Below are 14324 nucleotides of genomic sequence, written 5' to 3' on the forward strand. Positions count from 1 at the left end.
TATATAATATATTAAAATCTAGAAAAATTACTATTCATGATATAAACTAATATTTTCTATACCTAATTTCTGGATTTTTTTTTTTACTTTTTAAAAAATTAAATTTTCAGAAAATAGAGTTTTTTTTTACGAATATTTTGAATCAGATTTCTAACAAAAACATAATCTTGCATGGAGAGGTGGAAACTAACCTTCCTAAACAAAAAGTATAAATTTAACTAAAGAAAATAGGACTGTTATTTTTATTAAATAATTTAATGTGATAACAAATTTAAATTTTGATAAAAACAGCGTATTGTTTCTTGATTTATAAAAACTTGTTCAAATAATCTTAAGAATATTATTTTACCACTTAAGTAAAATTTAATTATTCTTAAAAATCCTAATTTTTAAGGTTTCATATTTCCAAAAATCATGGTTCTCTTCTTTATATGCCAAAGCATATTTCTAGTAAACGCTATCACCTAACAGATTTAATTACCCTCTCACAAATAAAAACTCGTAATTTTGGACATATTATTCACGAGTATTCAATAGAGTTGAATTAGACCAAACTATAAAAAAAAAATGAATATAAAATTCTCTTGTTGTGAAAGTATCATTTCTTTTATTATAAATTTTGGGTTATTTGTGACTTGTGAACCTCTCTTTGTAACATGTAATGAGCTCATTTTTGAAGCATTAGTTTTGGAACAAAGAGCATGTAGCAAGCAATTTATGATGCATTTATAGTGCAGAATATACATCTCAAAGTCTATATTTTTTATTAGAATAAGTGTTTTGTAGTCAGAATGGGACTTTTGTATCCAACTGTTTTACACTTTTTTTGGCGTAAGTCTGGTGTGTAGGTTTTAATATGAATCATTTTTTGTATTATGATTACAGTACCCTTAAGTGCTACTTTATATTAATTCATTATTTGCCTGTAAAAAAATAAAAAAATATTTTGGTACTCTTTCTCCTCAAACAATTACCAGTTTTCATTAGATGATTTTATTTTTAAAAAAAATTATGATTTGATACCCAATTTTATCTCTCACAATTCCTTCTAATAATAAAATATTACACTACAAGAAAAACATGAAATAAAAATCAATTTTAGAGACAAAAAGTAATTAGTTGTTATAGTAACTAAATTAGAGACCATTTTAAAAACTTAATAAAAATGGTTTCTAAATTAGTTTCTATAATTGTTAAATGGTTCCTAAATTGGTATCAAATTAGTTACCAAAGTTTTAACTATCAATTATTTAGATTTCAAATTTAGTAGCAAAAGTTGCTAATTTGATACCAATTTAGAAACCAATTAACAATGATATAAACTAATTTAGAAACCAAGTTTTTTTTTTAATCTCTAAAATTGTCTCTAATTTAGTCATTATTACAACTAATTATTTTTTGTCTCTAAAATTGGTTTCTATTTCATGATTTTCTTGTAGTGTTATAATCAAATAATAAAAGTAAATTAGTAATATTTAAGGTGGTTAGATTATATGAAGGAAGTTCAAAAGATGAGACTTATTAATGTCTGACTGGAATGTGATTTCGCTTTGGTTTGTGATGCGTTTATTGTTAGGACTAATGTTCCTTGGATGCTTCGTCATCGGTGAAATATTTTTCTTGATTACTTAATTAATGTGTGAAAATCAGATTTAGGATTACTCATATTTTTTCATGAAGGAAATGTGTTTGCTGATAAGTTTGCTAATTTAATATTTATTCAAAAAAGAATCTTTTCATTGGTATAATAGGTTATCATCTAGTATGTTCTTAAAATTCTTTATGAATAAATATAGTCTACATATGTATATTTTTTAACACGTGAGCTTTGGTCTAGTTTTCCATATTTTTGTATTTTTTTTAATAATACTTTTTTTTCATGTGATGACAAATGATTGTTGTTACTTGAGATGTCAACATAACTGAGATGTCAAGTTGCATAGTAATGCCTATCACGAAAACTTTTATTTTAAAAAAAAGTTGTTAGATGATAATACAGTGTTGTAAATCCCACATCGACTAGATGGGGACAATTCATTGTATATAAGTGGATGCAAACCTCATCTCATGAGCCGGTTTTATGAGGTTGAGTTAGACTTAAAATTTACTTTGTAATATATAGTTGTCTATTACAGGTTCTTTATTTTGTTTTCATCCAACATAATTGAAGATTTTTTTTTTTTAAATTGAACAAATGACAACACCTACCACCACCACTAGAAGAAAATCATTTTTTTTCATTGAAAAATAGGTTTTATTTAATAATTTTTTTTAGTGTACAACTAAGTAGAAAATGAAAATATCCTAGTCATGATTTCTGGAATTTGGTGTTCGCTAAACATTAATTTTGGCTGATTTTTTATTCTATAAGAAAAAATAATTAAAATTATTACTTAAAGAGAAGTGATTTGTCTTTAAAAAGTTTTAGCTTAAAGTTTTTAACCTTACGTAATAAAAATTACATTTGATTTACTTGCATTAACACGTTCCCTTCAAGAATAATATTTGAACTTTGATTTACGATAATCGAAATATCTATGAAATTGTTATTAAAGTCACATTTACAAATAAATGCAAGTTTGGGGATACATGCAATAAGACCATGCGGTGGCAACATAAGTTCTAGCCTAATCAAGATTAGGTTAATTATCATTTCCTCCAAGATTTTTTCCTTAAGCATTACTGTTCAATCTCTTGGTCAATATTCGAAGAAATTTCTTGATGCTGAAGACTATATGAGTGATGATGTTTGGCTGTTAAAATTTCGTGGTTAGCAACTCCATTACTGTCTACAGTGCACTCATCGCAGTCATCTATAAGGCCACTGAATAAGATAAGAATACATATCAGTGTCCTCAAACATGTCCAACCACTTGAACCCTTCAAACATGTATACTGATTAGATGGTACCTGCAAGCACAAACAAAGATTCAATGCACTGCCGAGTAGTTTTATTTTATCCATTACAGTGCATAACTCAAAAACTGAATATTGTTATCATGTGTTAGCTTAATGAAAAGAAGGGTGACCTGAGTGAAGGATCATGTTGATACACAGGGTCATAATCTATCGTGGAAATTTCAGCACCCTGCATCCGAAGGAACGTGTAGACAGACACTGATGTGATTGAGTAAATCCTATGTTACGTACATACAAAAATTCCACTCAGCTGATTGCGGTGGTAATCCATTGTGTAACTGAAATTAATCAAGGAAACATGGGATTAAAAAACACAACAACAGTATTAAGAATTACGCTGTGTGATATGAGTTGCATGAAATGTTATAAAGTGTAGTAAGCTAGTGAGAGTATAGGAATGGATTATGATGAGATGATGAATATGTGGAGGAGAAAACATTATCTCACCCGCTCTAGAAAATAATTCTCAGTAGATATTTTATGTTCATTTGTCCTATAGTATGTGGGTTGAGTGGTTGCATTGCATCCCTTCCAGTTCCCACCACTGGAGCAGCTGGAAAAATACTGTATCCAAGTTACATGGCATGGTGTATTTGAGTAGGTTGTGGTGTGAATAATTTCACCCTGTTGCAAACTAAACATCATTAACTTTCCCCCTTAAGATGAATTACCAATATATTGTAAAACTTCGTTCACTTTGCTAATTAACTTTGCAATACTTGATACAAGGCTTATACAGACTCCTAGAGTGTGAAAAAATGCAATTAGTGATCACATGTGTATTTACAAGTTTCTGGATAACTCAGTTAATTAACAAAAACAATTTGTACGACAAGAACCAACCCTCACAAAGTCTATGTGGTAAATTGACCCGGAGTGGTCCAGCTCAACTCCGGCGTCTGTTCAGACACGCGCCACACCTTCACCGACTTGTCCAAGCTCCCCGTGTACACAATCCACCGCTGATCACCTTTCTGGCGAGGCTTCTCCTCTTGCGCCTGGTCCTCCTCCACGGCGATACATTTAACAGGACCCATGTGACCCGTCAGAACCGAATGGCAGGAGTGGAACCCACTCTCGTCGCGCTTCCACACACACACGTTCTTATCCGCAGACCCACTGAAGAGAAGGTTCCCCGCCACGGCCAGGCAGAGCACGGCTAGCTTGTGCCCTCTTAAAACGCCGCCGTGGATAAACCCACGCTTCTCGTCACTCTCCCAGAAGTTCACCATACCATCAGAGGAACCGCAATAAAGCACCGTGGCCGTAGGGTTCACCGCCAGCGCTGTAACCGCGTTCTCCTGCTCCAGCAAAATCCGGTCCAACACATGCTTTGGCTTCTTCCCCTTCTCATCGCGCACCCTCCTCCACATCTTCACCGTCCCATCCGCGGACCCCGTCAACACCCACCCTCCGGACATCGCCACCACCGCGTTCACTGCATCGTCGTGCGCGTTGATCGACTCCAAGCACTTGGAATCCGCCACACGCCACACCTTCACCGTCTTGTCCCACGACCCGGAGTACAACAACCCTTCCTCCTTGTCCAGGCTCAAACTCGAAACGGCGTCGAAGTGCTTCACCTTCACCGCGTTCCGGTGCCGCCGAACCTCCACGTAATTCTTGGGGTTCATGGAACACTTGACGTAGTCTTTGAATGTCGGCAAGCTCCCGACGCGTTTATGCTTGCTTGGATTCTTGGACGAAACCTTCCACACTCGGATCTTCCCGTCTTGGTGGCCCGTGAAGATTTTTTCGCCGGAGATTATTATGGTTTTTACCAATCCACTGCTTGATTTGAAGCCAGTGTAGTCCTTGAGATGCTTCCAAACTCTTATGTTCTTGCTGTCGGAGCCCGTGTATAACAAGTCCCCGAAAACGGCCAAGGAATATATGTGACCCTCTTCGCGAACGAGGGATCCGATGAGGCTGTTTCCAGGAAAGTCGTCTTGTTGGTGGTGGAAGAGGTTTATCGCAGGTGAGGTGGGTAATAACCACGGAGACTTCTTGAGGGGAGATGAAGAATCGCGTTGGTAGTTCCACGGGGACATGGCGTAGGGAGAGACATTGTTGCTGCTGTCTGTGTAGTTTAAGTGGGCGGCGTTGCTGCGGCGGTTGTATTGGAAGTTATCATCGTCGTTGTTGGAGGGGTAAGGCGAGTTGGGTTCGGAGTGCAATAATGCTCCAAATTTGGGTCTGTGTAAGGCGTTGTTGTGTGTGTTGGGCTCCACCAAGGAGCCTCCCTGTGCGTTTGTCATTCAAAAATGAGAAAAAGCAATGAAGGAGAAATCTTAAAAATATTGAGATGTGTTTATTGAGGTTGTGTTTGTTTGAGAGGATTGAAAGTTGAACAAGAGGTTGGTTACGCGGATATATATAGCGAGAGGTGGAGGGAGATGGGGTGATGGGTGCGCGACACGTGTAATGAAACCGAAAATTGGAAGATTTTTTGTGGGAGAAAATGAACATTAGTTTTGTTGCGTAAGGAAGTGTGTTGGTTGCGCATATGAATGAGCCATTGTTATGTTTGACTTTTCAATTTCTATACCATGAAGGGAAGGGAAGGGATCGTCTAATGTTGACCTTTTTGTCTTGTCAAAAAGCCGCTTTTTAGCTGATGCCACCATGACGTGTAATTCCCACTTGCCCTCTCCCTTCTGCTGGACGGTTTCAATAGATCTTCCCCAATTCTTTTACTCATAATAATGTCACATTCTTAATTACTATATCAAATTATTAACTATTTATTTTGAATAAAAAGACAAGTGGATGATACGATGGCAGAACAATTTAAAAGAAATTTAAAAATGAGATCAAGAAATTTAAACATGTGACCGTGTCTGAGTTACATAGCACAATATATCAGAAGGTTGAATTCAACACGTTGAGTGCGTAAATTTAAATTCCTCGTTCCCACTGTCTAAGGAATCCGTACAAGTGCAATGGCCATCCATGACCGAACATTCCGAGTGAAAATTCCTAATATTGCGTATACTACCCAAAACCATGCAATGCAACACAAAAAATGGAAATGAAATGTAACATGTCACCAGACAGAGACAAAGTTTTGGGATGTGAAGTCAAAATGTTTGTTGAACCATATATGTATGGCATTTTAGGGCAACATTCTAATATCCAAAACTATCCAAAATGTTCACACAGAAGCTGTTTAATAACTGCTGAAGGCGTAATGTCTGCGCTGCGTCTTTCTCAAAAAATTGTAAGTCTACGTCTCTGATATTGCCATCAAACTTCAAACGTTGTTCAGGACCACTCATTTTCTTAAGTGTAACAAAAAGTCTTGCCCAGATCGAACTAATACGTGACCAAACATCTTCCTCGGTTGTCTTTCCCCTTTCATAGTATAAGATAATATAAATGTTACAGTGTGAACTTCAATCTACTTTGAATACGCAGTTTAAATATTGGTAATGGATAATTGCTATATAAGTAAAGTAGGTCACATCTATTTCATTCACTACCCAAAAATTTATGCCACTACTACTTCTTCCATCCCAAATTATATATATGTCTCCCTAAGTACTTTTTTTCATTTATTTTAAAATATTTTTCATTTTTAATTTTTTTTAATTTTTTTCTTCCAGTACCTATACTTTGTTTTAATAATAAAATATTTATTTTATTATTTTATCTTACATATTTAATATATTTAAAAAAAATATTATCTAAAAAATGAATAGGTGTAAAAAGAATAATTGCATCAGGAAATCTCGCTGTGTGGACTAATTCTACATTTCCCAATACATAAGCATGACGATACGTTTACGTGTGTCCATATAAAATTAATTTATTTTTTATTATATATCTACATATTTTAAATATAAAAGTTATAGTGAATTTAATGTTAGCATGTATATATTTCAAATATATGTTTAATTTTTTTTATCAAATTCAATTTTGATTAATTTTAAAATGAGTAAACATTAAAATCCTAAGGTGAACGACTTTATAATATAAGTCTTATTAACTCATTTCGATATTTTTCACTCCTCCTTTAGACTTCAAGCATGATAAAAAAAATCAAAATTTTATGAATCACTGTTTGAATAAATTATCCCATTATATCACATTAAATATTTTAAAGTTGAACTTACTAGATCGTATAGAGAGTTGTAACTTAATTATATATTAGATGACAATTCTTCTTATGAAAAATAAAACTAAAAATATTATTAAATTAAGTTTGAATATAAATAGTAAAAAAAATGTATGATTTTTCAAGTAATAATCTGATTATTAATCAAATTTTAACGACTTATATATATAATATGGTTTATATTTATAGTTTTTATTTATCACAATAAAAAAATGTTTCACTTGACATGTTTCCATAATTTTATATTATATATTTAACATGTGCAATTTCTATAGTTTTTGGCCTAGAAAAATGAGAAATATGCAATATGATTTAAAAAGATCGAGTATACAGAAAAGAAGAGAAAAGAAAAGAAAAATAAAATAATTCAAAATTTTACTTTTTCTTAAGAAAAAAACGAGGATATTTTTGGGAGATTTATAAGAAACTTATTTTTCCAGAATGAATCAGAAAAAAAAATTGAAAACCTCTCTTTTTATTTTAGTTTCTTAAAACGTAAATACTTTTATGACATAAAAACTGAAAAAATATATATTTTCACCCTTAAAAATAATGGTGTAATTTTTTTTACTATTTAGATTAAATTTAACTATTTTAATTCAACTTATTTATTTTTCCTCTCTTTCACTCATCTAAAAAAAATAGTTCTTTCTTTCTTATTTTAAATCTATTCAAAATGAATATGTACATAATCTCTGTTTATATTTTTCTTTTACAAAAAAGTATATTTATCTTTTATTTCTGTCAATTCTATTTATTTTTATCTTTTATTTTCTATTTCATTTTTAATCTAAGCAAAATAAATATCCTTTTTCTTCCTGTTCATAGTGTCCTATGGAATTTTTGTTTTTTTTTGCTTCTCATAACATAATAAAATATCGAATCTCACACTTCTTAGTTGCAATGGGTATGCAAATGTTATCTATAAAAGCCATCGTTGAGGTTTCAACACGTAGTTAAAATAGGGAAATTTAAAAAATTATGGGGAGTTTATCTACTTATATATATGAAGCAGATAATAATATAATAAAGGAGATTCTGCAGATGTCATCAGAAATCTACCGAATCTAATCATAATTCGTGTTTAGATTTGGACATTATTATTTATAATAAGGGTTTAAAGTTTAAAGGGAAGACATGGCGGAAAAAGAATCGGTTTCGTATAAATTTTCTTTGCAAGTGTATTGAATTCAATGTATATGCATGAATTATTATTTTATCTGTGATAGGTATAACATATGCTTTTTATATAATATTATAGTTTCCTCAAAATGTAAGCAACCCTTTTTACCTACATTTTGACTTCATCAATTGCGTTGAGAATTGGGAGCCTTGTGCTCCCCTACATATGCGATCAATCATTTAAATTTTATACATTTAGTCTATCATGGTCATGCAATTAGGTTAAGAATAAGAAGTTATTGCATATTGTATTAATTGTTTTGTGATAGAGATTAAGTTAGATAAGCCACCATCAAATTATGATATGTTTCAGTCATTACATCATGTAAAAAAAATTAGTGTTTTCGTAATTTTTTTTGTCGAATAGTAAATGCTGAATTTCATAAATATAGTATAAAAACTATGATTAGGAGTTCGATTTTCAGAAAAAAATATTAAATAAATAATAAATTATTATATGTAATTATTGTATATAATATTATACGATATTATATTCAATTATATGAAATTAATTTAATAATGATAGAATTTTGAGTGAATCCATGTATAATTAGATTGTAATTTGGAGAGAGAAAGTCTCCTACCTAGTATATATTTCCGAAATAAATACACATATAAGAATAAAACATCTTCTTCCTTCTTTTATACAAATTTCTTATAAAAAAAATTTATAAATAAGAGATTATTTATAAATTAATATAATAGAACATCTAATAAAACATTAAAATAATATAAATTTATGTTTTTTAATTGAAGAAGCCATTTTATAAATTTAAAATAAAGTTTATTTGGCATTCTAAGTAAAAAAAAAAAATTTAAAATAAAATATTATATCATAATAAAATAATAATTTTTAGATGTTAAATAAATGAAATTATTATTAGGGTATTATGTTTCATCAAGAAAACATCATAAAAAATATTATTTTAACAATTATACAGTAGAGAGATATCAATTTACAATTTTAATGTGATATAATATAATATTAAAATTACTTAATTTTAATAAAAAGTATTGTTTTTCTTCAATTATAATCCGATACAAGATTCATCTTATCATATAAGCTGGCTAGAATAGAAAGGGTTGCACATGTGTCGGTTAAATCCATGAGTTTGGAATGAACGTTACGTAGGCGTGGTTGAGTTCATTGAATTGCACCATGCGCGATCTATTCAAGTTCGAAGTGGTGTGCAAGAGTTAAAACACTAGCGTGATTCATATTTCTGATACAATTGTATGAAGTCTTTCTCATTTTATGACTACCCATGACAAAAATATGTTCATTATTAATCTACACATACGTGTTAGACCTAAAAAAAAAAACATATACGTGTAAGGTGTGAGGCCGAACAAGTCAAAATCACAGACCAAAACATGTTACCAGGAATTTGTCTCAGACACTTGGCAGAACATGCAGGCTTCATATTTGGCTCAAAATGCAAGGTTGCATGTTTGCTAGCTACCTCGTAGTTGCACCAACTCAACATGTGTTAGTGAACAGCGATCCCTGCTACAGAAGAATAGAATATAAAAAAGTGAAACTCTCATCAAATCACAAACTTTTTCAACCATATTCAAGCAAATACTCAGTATTATTCTCTTTTTTTCACTTTTTGCCTTTTGTGTCTGCTTATCATCAAACACGTTATCCCAAAGCCAAAGCACGATTCTCACATAACATACTTCAGTGGCAATCTAACTAAATTTAGAAGAAAAAGGCTATTGTGGGGGCTATAAAGTCCTAGTTTTCTAGCCAAAACTTACGAGCTCAACATTGCAATTAATTATCTGGGACAAGTGTCCCATTGAGCTGTCTCGTTGCATCATAATTAACAATAAAGTGTTGAGAGATTTTTACACAGAGGCCACTTAATGCAATGACTCATTCGTTTACGTTTTTAGATAAAGGTTCTTACATGAGTATTCCAATTAATGTCCACATATATATTAAAAGAAAGTTATCCAAACAAAAATTGAAAAAGGAATAGCTAAAAAACTGAATCAGACCGAAGAAATTAAATGCTTTCCGTTTTAGAAAAAAAAAATGTTGAAGTCTCTAACACTTGATTTAACATGAATAAATGTTGGTTAAAAAAGGACACAAATTTAATTATTATATGGATACCATGAAAGTAATATGATTTGTTCTTTTTATTTTTGTTTTCCTTTTCTACTTAAATAAAACATACCATAAATGTCAAGAAAATAAAACACCAGGACCTCTCTTGTTAGGTAGGTATTAAATTTTTAAACTTTCTCATGTGGAAGAAACTATTGAAAATTGACTTCATTATATTTAATCTTAAATTTGGAATAATGAATCCAATTTTAGTCTCCCAATTTTTTTTTCAAATATGATTTTAATTTCTCAAATTTACTGTTTAGAGATTAAAAATGACTTTTAAAAAAAAAACCTAATTCTAGAGTCTTCAATTGTTTAAAACTAAGTATATTTTTTAAATTTTGATATGCTAAATTTTTTAAAACTTTAGGGGACCAAAATGATGTAATTGGTCTAGTGATTTCTGAACTTTATGTTTAAGAGAAGCAGATCAAACATTCATACAGGAGGCGCGTGATTGACGACATGCATCTACCTTTAATAACATCAGAAGATTAGAAGATTAAGTTATAATACTTTTGTTGAGTTAATCAATGGTTCCATAATGTATATATTTTGTTTGGTTCTACATTAGATGTGTTTTTCTCACTTATTAAAGATGTTAATGATTATAATTTGAAGTAAAACACAATTAAAAGTGATAAAAAATAACAAGAACACACTTCTAGTAACCTTATATTTCCATTTTCTTTTTTCATCAGTTTGTAGATAAGAAGCCGATTAATTAGCTAATGATTGCGTAGCAAGAACGTCAAAGCCTTTGAATGATTGCAATTTTCCTTTTGTGTTTATACTTTCATGATTGAAAAATTATGTTAATGTTGACAACGTGGCGTGATTATGAGATTCTTCATTCATCCCCGAGAAAAAGCAGTGCAAGAAGATATTAGCTGCTTCTTCTGTTTTCCACCAACACAACAAAATCATTCATTTCAGCTGTCCTCATTCTTTTTAAAGCTTTTTCAGAAGACATTCAAATGGCCAGCTCCATTTGTAACTATGATTCCAAACTGGTAATTTTTTTTGGTTTTGTTGCACTGTATATATAATTGGATGTTTATTGTCTAGATTATGCTGTTTAAAGCAGTGACAATGACAGTAGTAACTGATATAAATCAAATAAAGCAAATTTGACAGTACAATATATATATATGTGTGTGTGATATATTTCAATGGCATCTAATTTAAAACTTTTTACTAAAAACAGTGTGCATCAAGAATCCACACTTTTGTCCTTTTGAGTGTATTATAGAGAACATTTGGTGTATTTCAATAGCATCTAAAATTTTATATATATACATTATAGAGAACATTTGGTGTATTCCAACTCATTTACCTACCTATATATACAATTAATCTTGCAAAATATACTTGCATAAAGTGTGTACTTCATTCTTCTACAGTAAAAAAAGTGCAAAACAGAAAATGCAGGACTAGAAAAATGTACAGAAAATTTCTTTGATCTGTTGTGTTGATTTGTATCATATCCAGCAACTAGAAAACAAGCCGTCTGGTGCCACTGTTTGTGCATAGTTTTTGACCATATAGCTGCTAAATGAAATGTGTCAATATGATCAATTATCAGTATCACTCGACATTTCACATGTGGACAAATAAGTTTCAAAGTATGACCTATTATGATGTTCTTCATTATCTTATTTCATTTCACTTAACAAAGAATAACAAAAATCAACATTATTTCATTTTCTTTTGTAACTTTGTGATATAAGAAATGGAGGCATTACAGAAATATCAGAAGAGTGGTAGCAGTTCTAGAAGTTCCATGTAGTTGTAGATGGGAAAAGAAGCATGGATCCAAGGTAGTGCTGTACACTTGGCAAACTATTGTAGAATTATTTGGACCATGTTGTCGTTAGGATGCAAATGTGACACAGAAGAGTGAAGAGTGTGTCCAACCAATCTAATCATAACTTGATGAAAAAGAAAGAGTAACCAAATAATAACATGGTAGCTAGCCACCAACCACTGTTAGTGCTCTACAGATGGCCATTCACTAACCATACCCCAACCAATCAACTACCCTAAAACCAGTGTCTCTCAGCAACGCATGCACGCAGTCAAGCTCCTCTTGTTGACTCAAACAAAATATCTCCCATATGTTGATCAATCATGGAACCAGGATTTCTGCATCCCTATCCCTAATATTATCTTAAATAATCAAAGATAATATCAATGCAGAATCGTTCGAATTAGTTAAAGATTTTGAAGTAAAAACTCTTAAACTTTTTCGACAGAAAAAAACTCTTTAAGATGTTACTGTATGAGAAAAACAGTGCCTGTATTGTAACCTATAATAATAGAAAAGTATGAATGTTATCTTTGAAAGTGTTTTATATTGTTTTATAGTAGATAGCTACTTGCATTATCACCTATTCTAACTTTTTTGCGATGGTATATCTTCTTCTTGAAAGTGGATTAATCTGATTCGTGAATTTGTTTCTGGTCCTACAAGTGTTAGAAGTGATTTTGTGGGGATGTTGGTGGTGGCAATATTGATGAAAGAAGTAGAGTGTACGTGTCAGATACTGGTAGTATACACAGGTAAAGAAGAATCAAGACAACAGATGGATGATAAATCAATAATTGCAATTTCTAGACCTCTCATCATACTTCTTCATCTTCATATTGCTCATGGTGTGCACTCAATTCAGAACTAGAGCCAAAATCCAACACATTTAAATAAATAAATAATATATATATACTAAAAAATATTATTAAATAAAAATTAATTTTAAAAATCAAAATAATTAATTACTATTTAACTAAACTAAAGATCATTTTATAAAATAAAAAATTATTAGTATTTAAAGTATTTTTACTATTAATAAAAATTTACAAAATAATTTCTAAATTAATATTTAATTATTTAACTATTTATTACTTTATATTATAAATTATTTTTATTAGTTTTTTAAGACTAATTTATAATTAAAATTTAAATAACTAATTTAGATATTCATTTAAAATTATTTTATAAATTTTTATTAATAATAAAAAAAATTAAATATCAATAATATTTTAATTTTTAAATAATATCTAATTTAATTAATATAATAATTAATTATTTTTTATCTTTAAATTTAATTGTTATTTAATAGTTTTTTAATGATATATATATATATTAGGGATGGCAATACATAAGTAAATTATTTTGTATTGATTTCAAGTAAGGATAGAAAACAAAATAATAATGACTATTTTTTATATTACATTTAATTTTAATATATTAAAATTAAAAAATTAAAAAAAATTATTATTTTTATTTGTTGAGATAAAAATTTTATTTGTGACACATTGAAAACTATTTTATAATAATTCAATATTGTAATATCAAAATTAATATATACAAAATAAATTATAAATTATGAATAAAATATATATTTTTTAATGAAAACACCATGTTCAAAATAAATAACGTAAAAAAAAGTTTTACATATATAATTGCCTTGTTTATACGGTTAATATTTATGTTACTTAATTAAATTTAGGGCCTAAAATTATAATTCGCTTAACTTGATAATGTTTTTAGTCCTAACTATATTAAATAATATTTTTTATTTTAGCGTTAAACTAATAATAATTAGTTATAAAATTTTAAAAAATATGTAAAAGTATTATAGATTTAACACTAACAAATAATTTTTCAAAAATTAAGGAAATAATATTTAGAGAAATAAAAATAGATAGTTACACCTTTTTTTCCTGAAATGAGTTGGTCATATTCAAAATGTTTCCTTTTTTAAAATAAAAGAAAAGGCAGTGTAATGTAATCAAGAGTGCAAGGGTGGATATATCAAGCCTTGAAATTGGGCCGATTGATATCCACCAACAGATAGACCATGCTATTCGCTACACTCTATTTCCTCTTTCACACCACTTTTTTTTTTTAAATCATTTTTATAAAATAATAAGTATAAGGCCCTGTGCGGTTACATACATTATCGAGATTAGTTCCATAATACA

The 14324-nt window shown here is 29.9% G+C and overlaps 1 protein-coding gene across 4 annotated transcripts; it reads right to left on the bottom strand.

Annotated features, from left to right (window-relative positions):
- Positions 1 to 2495: 2495 nt before the first annotated feature.
- LOC137826735 (protein JINGUBANG-like) lies at positions 2496 to 5274 on the bottom strand. Of its 4 annotated transcripts, none has more exons than XR_011083579.1 (4): positions 3769 to 5274; positions 3367 to 3543; positions 3030 to 3197; positions 2496 to 2910 (listed from the first exon to the last, which is right to left on the bottom strand). XR_011083579.1 is itself a non-coding variant. In XM_068632873.1 (2 exons), the coding sequence occupies exon 1, from the start codon at positions 5175 to 5177 to the stop codon at positions 3774 to 3776; it is 1404 nt and encodes a 467-aa protein (XP_068488974.1). In that variant the 5' UTR covers positions 5178 to 5274; the 3' UTR covers positions 3033 to 3197; positions 3763 to 3773. The 4 variants fall into 4 exon arrangements, 1 of the variants encoding a protein (XP_068488974.1); XR_011083578.1 differs by having other exon boundaries at positions 3763 to 5274; XR_011083580.1 differs by lacking the exon at positions 3367 to 3543.
- Between the last annotated feature and the right edge of the window lie 9050 nt (positions 5275 to 14324).

Source organism: Phaseolus vulgaris, chromosome 11 (genome assembly GCF_000499845.2).
Source record: "Phaseolus vulgaris cultivar G19833 chromosome 11, P. vulgaris v2.0, whole genome shotgun sequence".
Classification (NCBI taxonomy): domain Eukaryota; kingdom Viridiplantae; phylum Streptophyta; class Magnoliopsida; order Fabales; family Fabaceae; genus Phaseolus; species Phaseolus vulgaris.

What these genes read in the sequence shown, in the direction of transcription:
- LOC137826735 (XM_068632873.1), bottom strand. Translation starts at nt 5,177, where the DNA reads ATGACAAACGCACAGGGAGGCTCCTTGGTGGAGCCCAACACACACAAC.